General features: G+C 37.4%; 1 protein-coding gene across 5 annotated transcripts in view; it reads right to left on the minus strand.

The window, feature by feature from the left end:
• Window positions 1-1,393: 1,393 nt before the first annotated feature.
• NAPEPLD (N-acyl phosphatidylethanolamine phospholipase D) overlaps window positions 1,394-19,677 on the minus strand; it is a 66,138-nt gene continuing 47,854 nt past the window's right edge. For all 5 annotated transcript variants that reach the window (XM_090286738.1, XM_090286735.1, XM_090286734.1 and 2 more), the window contains 3 exons: window positions 18,553-19,199; window positions 15,013-15,127; window positions 1,394-2,321 (listed from right to left, as the gene is read on the minus strand). In XM_090286738.1, the coding sequence (XP_090142864.1) occupies window positions 2,193-2,321; window positions 15,013-15,127; window positions 18,553-19,199 (891 nt within the window). In that variant the 3' untranslated portion in view covers window positions 1,394-2,192. The remainder of the gene's footprint in view (window positions 2,322-15,012; window positions 15,128-18,552; window positions 19,200-19,677) is intronic.

The raw sequence follows: 19,677 nt of genomic DNA on the forward strand, positions 1-19,677 counted from the left end.
TGTCTTGTTTTTCCATTTTGCACATAAACCCTTCAGAATATAGGTAAGTGAAAAATAAAATGGGAAGAATCACTCAACACAACTTCTGTAAGGAGAGACAGAGCTTGATATACTTCTTAGTGATAAAACATCAAAGTAGAAAGAATGTAAATGGTGATTAAAAATTAAAGCTTGTGAGGTGGCATGGAAAAATGAGACAGGCCCAGATAAGTGTAGCTGGAACATAATTTTAAAGGGCTTAGAGACCATCAGATGGTACATATGAATACAAAAATAATGTTAAGGCCATTCACAGAGAAGAAACAAGATGTACTTGGCTTGCTTGTAGAACAGAGGAAAGAGATGAATCTTCAATTAATTCAGTGTTCAACAGCAAGGAAGGTGACTGCAAGAACATAGGCCAGTATTAGGGCAACATGCCCCAAAGCTAATCTACCATAAACCTAACATCCTGATTTGCATCTGCTTGCTACTTTGAAATGAAAGTTTATGCTTGTTCTGATTTTTTCCTGAAGGTTTATTATATTTTATGGGGAGACTTTTTGTGCTTTAGTGACCCCAAATTACATACATTCACATATGTTATATACACAGAGCATACACATTTCCCGTTGACTGATTTGCATCTTTGTAGATAAAAATGCTAAGTTTTGATTAAGATCATATACATTTGTTTTGGCTCTCCAAATTTCACAAAATGAATGAGATAAAGTTGTTAGTCCTCAGTTTTTAGTGCCAATACATATGCTGAAATCTGCAACAGGAACAATACGTTATCAAAAGAATTAGCCTATTTTCAGCTTTCAAATCTACCTATTTGTACTAGGTAGTAATATCTTAAATTATTTTCTCCCTATATTTTAAAGTGCATTTAAAAAAAAACCACTATTCACATTTTTTGGAGGTAGGTCAAAATTCTCCTCTTGTTGCACATGAGGAAACAGGCACAGTGATCATAAGTGATTGGTTCAGGGTACACAGAAAAATCCATGGTGCAATTAAGTGGCTAGCATGTAGCATGCATGTATATGTGCAACAGCACTTACTAGGTAGCATTTGGTGTAAAAACCCTATTTTACTATGAATAAAAGTTCATTTCACTGAGACTATGGATCAGATAGAATGGGCCTCCAAATGTATCTGATGAGCTGTCTTCACTTAGGATGGTTCAGAGTAATCAAGTGACTACAGAGCCCTTACAAGACTAAAGCTCAGGTCAGCTGATTTCCAGTTCGCTCACTTTCCCTTTTTTACCATTAGTATTCCACACTGGCTTAATAAAAGAATTGTGCTTAGGGGGTCACTTAATATAAAAATATATCTGAATCATTAAACATAAAATATGTTTTATCAGTATATTCAGAGTTAGAGCTAAGAAACCAGAAAAAAAAAGTATATGAAGAGAATAAAATTTAATTCAAAATGCATGGTATATTAACATTTAAGATCTGCATTTATCTTTGTAAAATATTATTTCCTTGCAGCTGTATTTGTGCTTAGCAGTCTGACATTTAGAGTAAAAATAGAAAATTTCATAATCTCATTCTCATGACCATACTCTCCTTTGTTCTGTCCAATTCATGGGGCTTTTGATTTGGGAACTGTAGACATGCAATAGAAATATACAGTTCCCCCCCTTTTAAAATATTAAGTCTTTACCAATGGTAACTTAGCCCAACCTCCTTAGGTTTTTATGCTTTAAAAATATATAGCATTTAGTATTTGGCATGTAAGCTAATCTTAGAAGAGCAAGAAGTACTGTAAGCATGTGGAAATTAATTTTATCATTACTCTAATGTGAATGTAAAAAATGTTTATGTGAGCAGTCTTCTGAAAAAAATCTAGGTATATAGTCAGGTTTGACCTTGTAGAAGGCTCATAAGAATAGAACTGAAATAAATATTTAAAATTAGTTTTTCATAATCTCAGAAAAGTCTACCACTAAAGTATAATACTTTAGTTAAAAACAGTCACATTTATTGCTTACACTATTGTGACAAGATGTAAATGACCCATATGAATGGGTCATTTATATGACCTGTTTATGTGAACTGGCAATCGTAGTAGTAAAGTTATTACATAAAACAAAACAGAAATTTGCAGAAGTTTCCAAATGTAAAAAACCATAATCATGAATTTCTTAAGTCTTTTAAAATTTATATCAAATGTATTTCATTACAAGCTCCTGCGCTCTATGCAAAGTTTTCATCATCACTATTTAGGTATCTTGATTCTCCATGCTTCAAGACAAAAAAATCTTCAGTCTCAAGTCCATATCTTTCTAGAGCCTCACTCAATTTCACTGGAGGCTCTAAGTAATGCTGGCAAAGAAAGGGCAGGGAGAGAAAAAAAAAAAAATGGACAAAGATTAACCATACACATACTTCAGGGATATTTCAAATAAGTGAAACTAAAATACCTAACATATGCCTACTTAAAATAATGCCCTTTCTTTTCATTGAAGCATTAGCAAATGAGTTAATCACATTTTCTAATACAAAAGAGTCAATTAAGTCAATAGAAACGTCATACTTATCATTCTAGCCAAACACCATATATGTCAGATTTGGTGCCAACTTAGACCGAACATCATTAGATTGCATGAAATCTGATAACAACTACATAAAATTTCAATCTAAATGGAATCAATGCCTAATATGATATTAGACAAATGTGACCAGTATTTTTTAATATTGAAACTTACATTATAAGAGTGTTGTATGTATAGGTAAATGCTAAAGAAATATTTTTGTCTGAAGAAAGGTTATTATCCTCAAACCCCTAGCCACATATTGACACTGGAGTCCACAGCATGAAAGAGGGACAGAGATAAGACAAGTGGAATGTCCCTGTTTACCTTTGTCTCCTCCCCTTTTCAAAGCTTAAAGAAGATAGCACATTGTTGCAGTATGTTTTAATCTGTCAAATGTTTTTTCAAGTAAACTCAAACCACTTGAATATGTATTATTCTAACTACTGACTTAAAAGATGTAAAAAGAAATCATCGTACCAGTTCTCTTTTGGCCAAAACCTTTACATCGTATAATTGCTATTTTTTCCCTTTATTTCAAAGGGGTTTTCCCCAATTTCAATTTAAAAGCTGCAAAATGTGGAAGTAGAAAGCAAGAATAAAAATCAAACAGTGTCTCATCTAATCTCCAGGGTTAAGTCTGCCTCCACCCTGAATGCAACAAGCACCTTTTGAGCACCACAGAGTAGCCAGGCCAGGGAACCAAACAGAAATGCTTGCCTTCCTGGAGCTCAGTCTTACTACAGAAACAAATAAGAAATGAATAAATAACAAAATAGTATCTCAGTGGTTGATGTGTTCTGGGGACAAAATATAGGTAAGTGTGGGAGGTGGAGGTTTAATTTTAAATACAACAGTCTTAAGTTCTCTTTGAGGAGCAGCAAGATGGCAGTGGAGTAGGAGAATTTATCTCACTGCCTCACAGAACCAAGCTGAAAATAAAAATGAGAACATCCACCTGAACTGAAGACTGCCTGAAAAGGAGATACTTAACCAAGGACTGGCTGAAACCACCTCAAGACCAGCCGGAGAGACAAGGACACTAAAGGGGCTGGCACCACACAGGCGCGGGGGAAGAGGTGGGGCTGAGGTTGCTGCACAGTTGTGGCAGCTTTGCCGAGAAAGAAGTGAAGCCTGGACCACTGGCCAGGCTCCCAAGCATATAGCGCCAGTGCTGGGATCCCCTGCCCACACAGCATCCAGGAGCTAAAGGCCACAGGCTTTTTGCCCACTGGAGAAAGACAACGCCACCTTTTCTCTATTCCCTACTCTTACTGTTTTTTCCTCCCTCCATGCTCATAATTATTTTTCTTTCCTTTGTTCTTATTGTATTCTTGTTTTCTTATTCTATATCTCTTTCCACTTTTATTATTCTTTGCTCTTCTGTTGTTGATCTTGCTGTTTTGGGGTTTTTGTTTTTTGGCTTGTGTGGGTTTTGTTTTCTGTGTTGTATTGCTTTATTCTGTCAGCACAGGTACAACATCATATAAGACATGTTGAGCCTCTCGTGTCAGCCAGCCAGAGGGGGGAACCCACCAGTGAATAGGCCAACAACAATCAAGACCCAAAGACAACAGGAGAGCCCACATAAACTACAAGGGGCATTCCCAGAGCATCCAGCTCAGGAGATAAAGGAGACCACCACTGAGTCCCGCAGGACTCTTACCACATAAGGCTGCTCCACAAAGACAGGAAGTAAAACCAGATCTATCTAATACATAGAAACAAAAAGAGTAAGCTAAAATGGGGAGACAAAGAACCCCAAATGAAAGAAAAGGAGGAATCCCCCAGAAAAAGCTAACTGAAACTGAGGCAAGCAATTTATCAGATACAGAGTTCAAAGTAATGGTTGTAAGGATGGTCAAGAAAATTAGAACTACAAGGAACTTAGTAGAAACTACATCAGCATGAAAAAGGACATAGAAACCTTGAATAAGAACCTGTTGGAAATGAAGAATGCAATATCTGAAATGAAGAATACACTAGAAGGAATTAAAAGCAGGCTAGATGAAGCAGAGAATCAAATCAGCAATTTGGAAGACAACAGAAAAAGCACCCAATCAGAGCAACAAACAAAAAAGATTTTAAAAGAACAAGGATGGTTTAAGGGAACTTTGGGACAACATGAAACGTAACAATATCCATGTCATGGGGATACCAGAAGAAGAAAGTGAGCAAGAGATAGAAAACCTGTTTGAAGAAACAATGACAGAAACTTCCTTAACCTGGAGAAAGGAAAAGTCACACAAGTTGCAGAAGTACAGAGAGTCCCAAACAGGAGGAAACCAAGGAGACCCACCTCAAGACAACCTCATAATTAAAATGGCAAAGTTTAAAGACAAATAGAGAATCATAATGGCAGCAAGGGAGAAACAGCTAGTAACATACAAGAAAGCTCTGATAAGGCTATCAGCTGATTTCTCAAAAGAAACACTTCAGGCCAGAAAGGAAGGCATGAAGTATTTAATGAAAAGAAAGGGATCTGCAACCAAGACTTCTATCAAGCAAGGCTATCAATTAACATGGAAGGCAAAATAAAGAACTTCCCAGACAGAAAAGGCTAAAGGACTTCATTAATACCAAACCAGCACTGCAAGAGATGTTAAAGGGACTGCTTTAAGAAGAAGTAATAGAGAGAGAAACATAGGTATAAAGGAATAAAAAGGCAATAAAAAGCACCTATCAATAGTAACCCCAAAGCAAATAGATTAAATGGTCCACTCAAAAGACACAGGGTAGCTGAATGGGTAAGAAAACATGATATATATATACTGTCTACAAGAAACCCACCTCCTCAGAACAAAAGATTTACACAGACTAAAAGTAAAGGGATAGAAAAAATGTTCCATGCAAATGGAAAGGAAAATAAAAAAAACTGGGGTAGCAATACTTAATATTTGACAAAATAGACTTCAAAACTAAGGCCATCAGACAGACAAATAGCCCTGGCTGGTGTGGCTCTGGCTGGTGTGGCTCAGAGGACTGAGTGCCAGCCTGCAAACCAAAAGGTCTCCAGTTCGATTCCCTGTCAGGGTACACACCTGGGTTGCAGGCTGTGTCCCCAGTTGGGGATGTGCAAACAGCAACCAATCGATATCTGTCATCAGTATTTCTTTTCCTCTCTTTCTCCCTCCCTTCCCATCTCTAAATATAAATAAATAAAATCTTTTTAAAAAATAGACAATGTCACTACATTATACTAAAGTGGATATAACCCTTACATTTGCTCAATATAGGAGCACCAAAATATATAAAGAAAATCTTGGTTAACTCTAAGGAAGAGATTGACAGCAATGCAGTCATTGTAGGGGATTTTAACACCCCACTGTGACCACTGGATGGCTCTTCTAGATGAAATATCAACAAGGAAACAGTGACCTTAAATGACACATTAGATTGAATGGATCTAATTGATATTTACAGAACATTTCATCCCAAAGCATCAGAATAAACATTCCTCTCTAGTGCATATGGATCATTTTCAAAGACAGACCACTTGGTAGGACACAAAAGAAGTCTTAAATTCAAGAAAATTAAAATTATATCAAGCATTTTCTCAGATCACAATAGCATGAAACTAGAAATCAACCCCAGTAAAAACAATCAAAATTATTCAAATACATGGAAACTAAATAGCATGTTATTAAAAAAATGAATGAGTCATCAATGAGATCAAGAAAGAAATTAAAAGTACCTGGGAACAAATGAAAATGAACACATAACAACCCACACCTATGGGACACAGTGAAACCATCCTAAGAGGGAATTTATAGCATTACAGGTATACCTCAAGAAGATAGAAAGATCTCAAATAAACAATCTACCCCTACACTTAAAAGAACTAGATAAACAACAACAAAGCCCAAAGGGAGTAAAAGGAAAGAAATAATCAAGATCAGAGCAGAAATAAATGACATAGAGCTTTAAAAAATTCAAAAGATCAATGAATCAACAAAATTGATGAACCTTTAACCAGATTCATCAAGAAAAAAAGAGAGCAGATCCAAATAAATAAAATCAGAAATCAAATAGAAATAATGGCTACAAGAGAAATACAAAGGATTGCAAGAAAATACTATGAATAGCTATATGCCAAGAAATTGGACAACCTGGGTGAAATGGATAAATCTCTAGAATAATACAATCTCCCAAGACTGAATCAGGAAGAAACAGAGCACCTGAATAAACCGATAACAACTAATGCAATTGAAGCAATAATCAAAAAACAAAAGTCCTGAACCTAATGGCTTCACAGACAAATTTTACCAATTATTCAATGGAGAACTAACACCTATCCTCAAACTATTCAAAAAATTCAAGAAGAGGGAAGGCTTCCAAGCTGTTTGTAGAAGGCCAGTATTATTCTAATTCCAAAATCAGGTAAAAACACAATGAAAAAATAAAACTAGGCCAATATCCTTCATAAACATTGATGCTAAAATCCTCAGCAAAATACCAGCAAACCAGATTGAGCAATATGAATACACAACAAAAGATCATTGACCATAATTAAGTAGAATTTGTCCCTGGGATGTAAACTGGGTACAATATTCACAAATTAATAAATGTGATACATCACATAAACAAAATGAAGGATAAAAACCACATGGTCATAACATAGATACTGAAAAAGTATGTGATAAAATCCAGCACCCATTTATGATAAAAACTTTAGGCAAAGTGGGAATAAAGGGATTATATCTCAACCTAAGAAAGGCCAAACATGAAAAACGTACTGCCAACATCATACTCAATGGATAAAAACTAAAAGCATTTCCTCTAAAATCAGGAACAAGACAATGGTGTCTGCTTTCAGCACTCTTATTCAACATAGTACTGAAGTCCTAGCAATAGTGCTCAGACAAGAAGAAGAAATAAAAGGCATCCAAATTGGAAAACAGGAAGTATAACTCATTATTTGCAGATGACATAATTTTGTACATAGAAACCGTATAGGCTCCATCAAAAAACTACTAGACCTAATAAGTGAATTTGGCAATGTAGCAGGGTACAAAATCAATACTCAGAAAGCAATGTCATTTCCATACACCAATACTGAACTATCAGAAAGAGAAACTAAGAAAACAATTCAATTTACTATTGCAACAAAGAAAAATGAAGTACCTAGGAATAAACTTAACCAAGGAGGTAAAAGAAGATCTATATTTGGAAAATTATAGGACACTGAAGAAAGAAACTGAGGATAATACAAGTAAGTGGAAGAATATACCATGTTCATGGATTGGAAGAATTAACATCATTAAAATGTCCATACTACCCAAAGTATGGACATTAAATGCAATTCCTATTAAAATACCAATGGCATATTTCACATATCTAGAACAAATATTCCAAAAATTTATATGGAATCAAAAGATCTAAAATAGCCTTAGCAATCTTGAAAAAGAAAAACAAAGTTGAAGGGATCACAATACCTGATATCAACTATAGTATAAGGCCACTATAATCAAAACAGTCTGGTACTGGCATAAGAATAGACACATAGATCAATGGAACAGAACAGAGAGGCCAGAAATATACCCACACTTTTATGGTCAATAAATATTTGACAAAGGAGGCAAGAGCATACAGTGAAGTAAAGACAGTCTCTTCAATAAATGGTGTTGGGAGAACTAGACTAGTTCTTGCAAAAAAATAATACTAGACCATCAACTTACATCATACATCAGAATAAACTCATATAAAAGACTTAAATACTCATATAAGTCACAATACCATAAAAATTCTAGAGGAAAACGTGGACAGTAAAATTTCAGCTACCTTGCAGAGCAATATTTTTGCCAATACAGTATTCCCTCACTTATCGTGGGTATTACGTTCTAGACACCCCCACCCACCCAACCACCCCGCAAAAGGTGAAGACCTACAAAGTAGGAACCTTACATTCATTTTAGTGTGTGTGTATATATATATATATATATATATTTAAGGTTTTATAAACCCCACTTATAAACCATTCCCAGTCCCTTGTTAACCTTCTCCACTCCTTATTAACCTTTTCCACAATTTTATAAACACTACTTATGTTCTTAAACATATTCTACACTCTTAAACCTACATAACTTTAACAACATACATATACAGTACCACGAAATCCAGCAATGTAGCAAAAAATCCACAATAAATAATTAAATATAATATTTTTTAAAATCCGTGATACAACGAGGCCACGATAAGTGAACTACGATATAGAGAGGGACTACTGTATATCTCCTAGGGCAGAGGAAACAAAAAAATAAGCACTGGGACTATATCAAATTAAATAGCTCTGCACAGCTAAAGAAACCATCATCAAAATGGAAAGGGAACCCATTGTATGGGAAAACACACTTGCCAGGGTTACATCAGACAAGGATTTAACCTCCAAAATATATAAAGAACTCATACAACTAAACACCAGGAAGACAAACAATCTAATTAAAAAATGGACAAAGGACCTGAGTAGGCACTTCTCCAAGGAGAACATACAGAGAGCCTACAGACATATGAAAAGATGTTCAACATCAGTAGTCATCAGAGAGATGCAAATTAAAACGACAATGAGATACTATCCCACACCTGCCAAAATGGCTATCATTATCATTAATAAATCAACAACTGATAAGGATGGGGAGAAAAGAGAACCCTCATGCACTGTTGGTGGGAATGCAGACTTGTGCAGCCACTATGGAAAACAGTATGGAGTTTCCTCACAAAATTCAAAATGGAACTGCCTTTTGACTCAGCAATTCCACCTCTGGGAACATATCCAAAGAATCCCAAAACACCAATTTAAGAGAATATATGCACCTCTATGTTCATAGCAGCGCTATTTATAATAGCCAATATTTGAAAACAGCCTCTGTGCCCATTAGTAGATGAGTGGATAAAAATACTGTGGTACAGAATAGGACTTCTGGCTAAGATGGAGGCATAGACAGACATGCTGCATCTCCCTCCACAACTAAGAAGGAATACAACTACCTCAAACAGAAGTTCCAGAAAATCAAACTGCATGGAAATCCAGCAAACCAAGATATAAAGAAGAAATACTCATCCAGATAGATAGGAGGGGCAGAGCCAGGGTGGAGAGGACACAGTGTGGTGGCAGCAGCAGCAGCAGGTCGGCAGAAAGTGCAGTCACACGTTTTAAAGTCAGGAGGGACACCTGGAGAGCGTTCCCAGCTCCTCACCAGACCTCGAAGCTCACAGTCCCAGCACCAGGGGAAATCAAGCCTCATTGCTTCTGACTGTGCACACCAGTGGGGGTTGGGGTAGAGGCAGAAACTGCCAGTCTCTCAGCAGAGTCTGCTTGTCTAAAGAGCCCCCACAGTCCTAGAACATCTACAGACCCACCCACTCTGGGAACGACGGCCAGGGCAGCAGCTAGAGGGGTGCCAGTCCGGTGCAGAAGTACCTGGGAAAGGGGCCAGTGCTGGGCAGGGGGCATTGTTCCCTCTCCAACCCCTTCTCCACATAACAATGCCACAATGTGGTGAAACAGGTCACCCTGTAGTGATGAATCCCTAAAGCTTCGCCACTTACATCGTAACAGGAGTGACAGCTCTACCTGGGACGCGGTGGCAAACAGAGGAGCCTGTCAGAATGAGATAGAGAAGTATGGCCCAAAAGGGTGAACAGATCAAGGTTCCAGTGGGAGAACTAAGCGACAAGGACATAGCTAACCTCACAGATGAGGAGAGAGACAACAACCTAACAGATGCAGAATTCAAAACACTGGTGATAAAGATGCTCATAGGCTTGACAGATATGCTAGAGTAGGGCAAACGCATAAGAAGTGAAGGCTATGCTAAGTGAAACGAAGGAAAATCCACACAAAACCAATGGTGACGAGAAGGAAACCGGGGTTCAAATCAATGATTTGGAACATAAGGAAGAAAAAAACAGTCAACCAGTGCAGAATGAGAAAGCAAAAATTTAAAAAAATGAGGAAAACTTCCCAAATTTTGTGAATGAGATGGACATACAGATCTGGAAACATAGAGGGTCCCGGGTGAGCAGGACCCAGAGGGGACCACACCAGGATGCATCATGATTGAGATGCCAAAGGTGAAAGATAAAGAGAGAGTCTTGGGGGCAGCAAGAGAGAGGTGGAGAGTTGCCTACAGGGGGGTGCCTATAGGACTATCAGCTGATTTCTCAGAGAACACTTTGCAGGCAGGAAGAGACTGGCAAGCAGTATTCAATGTGATGAAAGGCACCCTGCAACCAGGACTACTCTATCCAGCAAGGGTATCATTTGGAATGAAGGGGCAGATGAAGTGCTTTCCAGACAAGGTGAAGCTAAAGGAGTTCATCATCACCAAGCCATTATTATATGAAATGTCAAAGGGACTTAGGGAAAAGAAGATCAAAACTATGAACACTGGAATGATGGCAAGCTCATAGCTATCAACAACTGAATCTAAAAAATAAAAAACAAAATCCAACTAAGCAAACCAGAACAGGAACAGAATCCTAGATATGGGGATCATTTGGAGGGTTGTCAGCTGGGAGGGGGGAGGGGGAGAAATGGGGATATGGTGCAGGGATTGAGAGGCATAATCGATTGGTACAAAGTAGACGGGGAAGTTAATAATATAGGAAAGGGTGAAGCCAAAGAAGTTATATGCACGACCCATGGACATGAATTAAGGGGGGAGGGACTGCTGGAGGTAAGGGGGGTACTGGGCAGGGGGAAGCAAAGGGGGAAAAATTGGAGCTACTGTAACAACATAATAAAATATACTTTAAAAAATATTGTAATAAAAAAAATACTCTGGTACATTTACACAATGGGATACTACGCAGCAGTAAAAAAAGGAGGAATTCTTACCTTTGCGACAGCATAGATGGAATTGGAGACTATTGTGCTAAGTGATATAATCGAGGCAATGAAAGACAAATACCATATAACCTGATTTATAACTGGAATCTAAGGAACAAAATAAACTAAAAAGCAACATAGAATCAGAGGCACAGAAACAAGGAACAGACTGACAGCTGTCAGAGGGGAGGGGGGAGGGGGGCACTGGATGACAGGATTAGTCAGAGAACATACACCTCACCCGCAGACATGGACAACGATGTGGGGATTGACTGTGGGAAGGGGGGCACTAGAGAGGGGGCAAAAGGAAAAATCGGGAAAACTTTAATAGCATAAACAGTTTTTTAAAAAAGAAGTTTTCTTTGAGAATGCAACATTTGCACAATACCTGAGGAACAGAATGCACAGGGCTTTGTAGACAATTGTGAGAGCTGTGCCTTTGACTCTGAGTATGATGGGAAGCTACTAGGTAGTTCTGGCAGAGGAGTGTCATGATCTGACTCAGAGTATAAAGGTCACTGTCCTCTGCAGTGTTGAGAACAAACTGTAGGGCAGCATGGTAGCAGTGAAGGTGGAGAGGCGTGGTCAAAGTCTGAATATAATATGAAGGTTGAGCTGACTGCATGTGAGGAAAAACTGCATGGAGGATATGAGAGAAAGGCAAGTCAAGATTCTGGCCTGAATAACTGGAAGGAGGGATTTGCCATTTGCTGAGATGTAAGATAAACAAATTTGGAGGAAGATGAGGAAGTTTGATTTTGGACTTAAGTTTTGGTACCAATGTTAAGGCAGTTGGAAATATAAATATGGATTATTATAGGGGGAAACCCTTGCTACAGAGGTACAGTGGCTAGATGGTATTTAAAGCCATAAGACTGATGAAATCCCCAAGTGAGTAAGCAGTTAGGGAGGAGGTCCATGGACTGAATCTTAAGGCACTCACTGTTTGAGAGAGTGTAAATGAGGAACTAGCAGCAGAGACTACAGAAGCAACAGCTGGTGATGCACTAGAAAAACCAGGAAAGTTTTCTGGGCTTAAAATGCACAGGCTTGCTAACAGTTATTAGTCACAAACAGGTTTTTTTTCTCTCTCCCCTCTATGCCCCCGCCCTCACTTCTAGGTTTATGGCTGTTAGGAGGGTCAATCCTTTCCACTGAGTGCTGAATAACTTAGGTTTTAACTATATATTGGTTACCCACAATTGCTACAGAAAACCACTTATTAATGCATTAGTTGCCAACATGAAGCTACTTTTAGTCTTTTTTATGCATATGGGAAATTGCTAATATATCACCAATAAAATGTAGCTTTAAATCAAAGCCTAGATCAAGAAATTGCCCTTACAAAATTATTTTAGTCTGAGATTTCAAAATGATGAAATTCTTTCCCGCTGAAAAACAACTTGTCTTGTTAACTGTTTTCCCCCATGCTCTACAAGTCTTAGCCAACAATATAGTTGCATAAGCACCCTACACAAATAATTTATTTGCCAAGTTATAACTTTGGTTATAAGCTGTAATTTAGTGTAGTTTTCAATGCTAAACTTCACAGGTCAATTCTTGGCTGTTTCAATCATCTAGAAGATAGGCCTAGAAGAAGGCAAGAAAGCCTTCTGAGTGACAGAAAACTATCTCAGTGCAAGCAAGGGAGACAGAAATATCCTACAGCCCTGGGACCAAACGACTATGTATATAAAGCAAGACAGCGGATTAGAGAAGAGTAAGAGTTAAATAGTTGAAGCAGAAGCTCTCAGCCTCAAGATGTTAAGAGACAGGCAACCATAAGTTTCCTTTTCAGCGGTATGTTTTATGATCTACTGTAATAAAAGATATTCAAAATAAAGACTCTGGTCATCTGAAAAGTTAACATGTTTCAAAATGCCTAAAATTTGTTTCCCCCAAAACTGAGTTGTTTTAAGTTTTAGTGCTTAAATGCATAATCTAGAAAATTCACTCATTTCCTAGATAAGATAGATGTTGCTATATGTATAATTTCAAAGTGTTGCTGAGTTAAAGATCTCTTTAATCTGCTTATATTAAACAGCTAGTAAGACTACTTATATGCAAATCATTCTAAAGCGTTCACAAGTCAGACAAAACATCCTCCCTGAAAATTCCATCTATTTTTTAATTGAACAAACTTGTGGTTTAAGGTTCATGCAACTCATGTCAAAATGTGAACAAATTCCAAATTGTTAAGACTAAATGAGTTTTTATTATGTTTCATTAAGAAATTAAAATGAAAGGTAATTTTTTAATGGAAATAATTCTTGAAGGCTGGGGTTTTCTATCCTCTCCTTACCTTCCCTATCTCAGTTAAGGGCACAACTATCTCCCAGTCATGGAAGGTAAAACTCGAGGAGTCATCCTAGATTCCTTTTGCACAGGTTTAATAAAATACTTCATCTAAATCACTAGTATATGTTACATATGGGACATGTATATACCTATATCTATATATAGAACACACACATATGGAATAAGAAATGCCACCAAAAATAGTGGTATATCAATGGAAACCACTATCAAACTTCTCCCCTTCTCCAAGTACAGAGACCATATTCTCATTCATCCTCCCCACCCTTGTGCTCATTCATTCCATTCCATTTCCCAATAGTGTGGCTCAGGGTTGCTGCATCATATGGGAATTTTGATTGGCGGGAGTACGGAGTGGACAGGCAGTGTATTAGGTAATTTCGGAACAAGCTGTAACCTAGGGAAAGGACAGGCCAGAAACAAAACAGAAAGAGAGTACTTAAAACATCATGAAAATGGGGTTCCTGCCCTGGAATGTGAAGACAGCACACAAAACAAAGTAAAAGCCAACCATCCATTTCTAGATTTTGCTTAGGACAGGCCCTGGATCCAGGAAAGAAGAGAAGGCTTTCTTCTATCCTGCTTGGTCCCAGAACTGGCCAGTAGCAGAGTTCTAGGGCTCTGCTACCTTAAGCAAAAAAATAAAATAATAAAATCACCTCTTCTATATTAGTCTAGGAGTAAAAGTACCATTTATCCTAACACCTGGCACAAAGCAGACACTGCATCAATGTTTACAGGATGAATAACATTTCTAAGGGCTGCCCAGCCTTACTTCCTCCATTGCCCTCCATATGACACCCATATTCTGGCTGAACAGAATTCCTCACTATTCTCCAGGCTTGCTGCCTCTAGTCCTACGCTCTGCCTTTTCCTCCTCTTGAAGTGCCTTCTCACAGCCAGGTTCAAATGTCAGCTCTTTTCATGAAGCTCTACCTGAGCCTTTCAATCACCCTGTCTCTGAGACCACTTACCCCTTTAGACACCTGTTTTGGAGTTATTATGTACATGTCTTACATGTTCTGCTAGAACAAAAGGCTCCTTGAGAGAGAAGACACGATGGTTCATTTTTCTGTTTTCCAAGACCACACACATTTTTGGTTATAGAAACATATGCTTCGTTAACTACAGAAATAAGCCAAAAGAATGGCATGCAATGTGATTTGTTTTCACTATATAAATATTGTTTTACTAATTCATGATTTACCACTTCATGTGATTGCTACAAATCAAATAGGTTCTGATTCCAGTTTAATCTCTGCACACACTGTGGGGTACAGTTATGCCTGAAATCCATCACAGGTCAACACAGAACCACTTGTTTTTACCACAAACTCACCTCATTTGCTAAGGCAAAAGTTCCCCAGTGAATGGCCACAGATTTCTTTGTTTGAACATCAATGTGAATCCTTACAGCTTCTTCTGGGTCTACATGCTGGTATTTCATAAACCACCTGATGAAACACAGCAACTTATTAATTCTAACCTTCAAAATATATTGGGTTATCCAAAAAGTTCACTTAGTTTTTTCCATACGCTAGCTCTAGTAGTGCTTAGTTGTCTTTAACTTCATTCAAAACGATTTTGTTAGATTCATATCAGTGTGCATTTTTTAAAACACTTACTAAATTGGTGAATTTTTGTGCAGCCATTTTAATACTGAGGATGGAAGAAAATATGCAACATTTTTGGCATATTATACTTTATTATTTCAAGAAAGGTAAAAATGCAACTAAAGCACAAAAAACAATTTGTGCAGTGAGTGTATGGGAAAGGTGCAGTGACTGATTGAATGTGTCAGAAGTCATTTACGAAGTTTCTTGGTGCAATTGACATTTTGGCCAAAAAATTCTTTGCTGTGGGGCTGTCTTACATATTGGAAGATGTTTAGCAGCACCCCTGGCCTCTACCTACTAGAAGTGAATAGCATGAGACAACCAACATACCCAAAATCCAAATCAAGCATTATTGGTGAAAATGAAAAATGTGTCTTTTATTTTACAGAAAAAAACAGACTTTTTGGCCAACCCAATATAATGACTGCTTCATCTAATCAACCTTTTAAGATTCTACACAGGAATAAATCATAGTAGGCAAAACCATCTCTTGAGTCTACTTTTCTTCTGGAAAAAATTAAGCAAAAATATTTCATGTACTAACTGCCATACAATAGAAAGTTTCAAGCAAAACTCCCCTTTAAATAGTAAGATTTTATGTTATATGTATTTTTATTTTACTGATGTTTTATTCTGAAGATATGCTTTACTGTTACTTTAAAAAGTAAATATTTTGCACTCCTGGTATGGATCAAAGAAATGGGTAAAGAATTAAAAACTAAAACTACGCAAAAATTAGTGTATGATACTTAAAGATCAGAAGCAAAAATATCCAATTACTATTCAAGTATCTTATTTAAACCTACAACTGAAGAGTGAGGGGTTTGCTTGGGTAAGAAGACACAGTTCATGAGGGGGACTAAGTAGTGTAGAAACACTGAAGACTACATCTTGGAAAGAACAGGGAACACTTTCAAGAGACAGAAATACTATTTTCCATACAAAGGGAAAGTGTACTATCTACAAGCAAATCCTTTGCTTTCCCAGCCATTAGTTTAGAAGAGGAAAAACAACATTGTCTTCACATTGCTTATATCCCAGGTTTGCTACTGCCAACTACTGTTGCAGTCAAGACTAACGGATATGGACTCAGCACAGGTGCTTCTGCACTTTATAGAATACATCATGGAAAAGCTCATCCATCTGTAACAGCTAGAGAAGTGTTATTTACAGTAGGTGTTGCTGAGCCCTGCGGGAGCCTGTGGCAGATAAGAGAGGCACTGTTCTCCATAGCTCCTGACACAGAATGCACGGTTATCAGTGTTTCCATTTCTGTTTTAAAAACCCCTACTGAAATCAAAGGGATAGACATACTCCTTTCTACCGTAATGTCTATTTGAAATAAAATTTTTACTGTGATGTAAAATTAAAATAAAGACAACTGACTTAGATAGAATAATTCCCAAAGTAGGGATGACATTCCAAGCCTATTATTGAAAGTCATTTTTGGTATAATCATCTTAAATTTACAGAATTATTTCTAAAACTGTTAATACTAAGCAGAGATAACACAATAGAGGCTACCACAATTTAAATCTCTTAGATCAAATAATGTCCTCTCCATCCTTTTACCATCTCAGTAACAAGACAGCTGCAGTACAGGAAGAAAGGGGGGATTACATAAGTGAATCTGTGTAACTGGATGTACACCTTACATCATCACACATACATGAAAAGTTTACATTTTGCTACATATGAAAACGTACTGCCATAATTACAAATGAGATATTCTAATACCTTAAGAACATATATTGAGTAAAGATCAATACAATATAAAACTTATTTATGAACACCTTAGTTGATGTTTTGAGAAGTTTCATTAGAATTCAGAATTAGAATTAAGTGGAGCAGTGAAATTCAAGCATTATTATTTATTTAGAATAATATTTTAAAATATCTAGCCCTTTAAAATGAACTAGAAAAAAACATAAATGGGACAAATAAACATTAATAAAGGTGGTGAAGAAATGGTTTTGTGAACTTAGAAAGTTAATTAAGTAAGTCAAACAGGGCACCTGTTTGGGTTGCTGGCCTAGTCCCCCCAGTTGGGGCACATGCGAGAGGCAACTGATCAATGTTTCCCTTTCACGTCAATGTTTTTCTCCCTCTCTTTCTCCCTACCCTCCTTCTCTCTAAATAAATAAATGAAATCTTTAAAAAAATTAGTAAAAGAAAATCAAGATGAAAACCAATGGTCAGATTTGATCAATTCATCTACGTATTAACATTCTGCTTGCAGGATTGCCTAAATAAAATGTCATCCTACGAACAGTTCTGTATGTATCTATTTGTGCATGCACTTTAGAAAATAAAACATACATTTATTTATTAATTATTTTTTTTAATCCTCACCTGAGGATACATTTATTGATTTTAGAGAAACAGAGAGAGATAGAGACAAACATCTATGTGAGAGAGAAACATCGATTAGTTGCTTCTCACACGTGCCCCGGGGATCAAACCCACAACTCAGGTATGTGCCCTGACCAAGGATCAAACATGTAACCTTGGTGTATGGGACAGTGCTCCAACCAGCTGAGCCTCCTGGCCAGGGAAAAACATTTTTTTAATTAACCCTTACTTTGTTACTGTTTTTATTTTCTCTTGTACATATCAACCAGAGTTGACTGAAATAATTTCTTCTCCTCAAATAGACAGTATTAAGGAAAACACAGCCAGTGGATAGGTCTTCTATTTCAAATGTTAGTGTGACCTTTATTTGCTCTGACGACAAGTGATAAGTATGGAGAGGTTAGACAGCAAACGGTGAGTAATGCAACAATGTCATTACCAGGTTAAAGTCAGTGCTGAGTGAAATAAGACCACCATGAGGGACTACAGGCCTATTCCTGGCTTTCCTCTGGTTAACACAAAAGAGTTCTAGGACAGGGTACATTCCAGCCATGGAGCAAAAAGTGGTTACAGAAGGAGAGTATCCTCCATGTGAAAGGAGGAATAAGAGTTAGGTTTGATACTGGTTGATCCGTTTAACTTGAGTCAGAATGGTATGTGAATACCATTAATATCAATTCTTTTCTCTTGATAAAATAATTTCTGGTTTTGAATAATTACTTCACTAATATGACTACAATTATTTTAAAGTTTTAACTGAATCTGACCCAACAACCTCCAATGTATAACAAAGTCCACCATTAAAATCACAAATTTTACAGTATCACAAAATTACGACTACTTTACTTTTTAAGTTCAGTTAGCTTATTATGGAATAGAAGTAGGGATGTTTTCTTTGGAAGTCCACATACCTTGGTTCATATGCTCCAATAGGAATAGCTGCAAGGTCAAAAGGTCCAAATCTTTTTCCTACCTCTTCAAAAGCAGGGCAATAACCAGTGTCTCCTGTGAAAAAAAATCGATTCCAAGGGCCCAACACAGACCAGCTGCCCCACAGAACCTTGTTGTCATCCATTAGAGTCCTTTTACACCAATGTTGGGAAGGTGTAAAGACAAAGGTGACTTTATCATGTCCAGGGACACAATTCTCCTCCCACCAGTCCAGCTCAATCACATTCTCACAGCCACATTTTTGCATCCAGTCGAGGAGACCCAATGGCACAAACCATCTCAACTCATTGCCAAATCGCTCATTCAAAGCAATGACAGAATTGTAGTCCAGGTGGTCATAGTGGTTGTGACTGATAAGGACAGCATCTATCGGGGGGAGTTCACTTATAGTGCATGGGGGATGCCGAAAACGCTTTGGACCCACATACTGTGATGGTGAAGCACGAGAGCTAAAGATGGGGTCCGTGAGAAATATGAGCTCATCCATTTCCACCATTACTGTTGCATGTCCCAGCCATGTGACTCTTAAGCCAGCTTCACTCACTCTGGCTGCTTCAGGGTCATCAATAAAATACGGCTTAAGCACTGGGAGTTCCTTATCAAGTTCCTATGTGCATAAAGAAAGAAAAGTAGCCATTACAAAAAATGAAAAGGTATTATATTATTGCAGAACATATTAGACGAATTAAAGAGAGAAGAGCTATTTGGGGAGAACTGAAGTCATTCAATAAATTTGCTATTTTTGCTTTTCTCTTGAAAATGCATACTTCTTACTGAATCTGCCTCATTATTCACGACAATATAGTAATGTAAGGCCCTTTTAGACCAAATGCAATAGACAAAGGGAAAATTAAATTTAAAATTTTGAGCACTGCTAAATGTAAGTATTTTCCAAGGTCTCTTCTTTAAGACTTGTAGTAGACTAGCCTAGCTGCAGTCACTTGGCTGTTGCTATTTCAGTTGGCTGGTGCTTTTGCTTAAAAACTGCCCCAGGCACAGGTCAGTCCCTGGAAACATTAAGGAAAACTTACAACCATTTATTTATAAATCATGGATCTCAGATATGAATCTGGCTTTCTGAGTAC

Source organism: Furipterus horrens, unplaced genomic scaffold, assembly GCF_987537825.1.
Source record: "Furipterus horrens unplaced genomic scaffold, mFurHor1.1.pri manual_scaffold_9, whole genome shotgun sequence".
Taxonomy (NCBI): Eukaryota; Metazoa; Chordata; class Mammalia; order Chiroptera; family Furipteridae; genus Furipterus; species Furipterus horrens.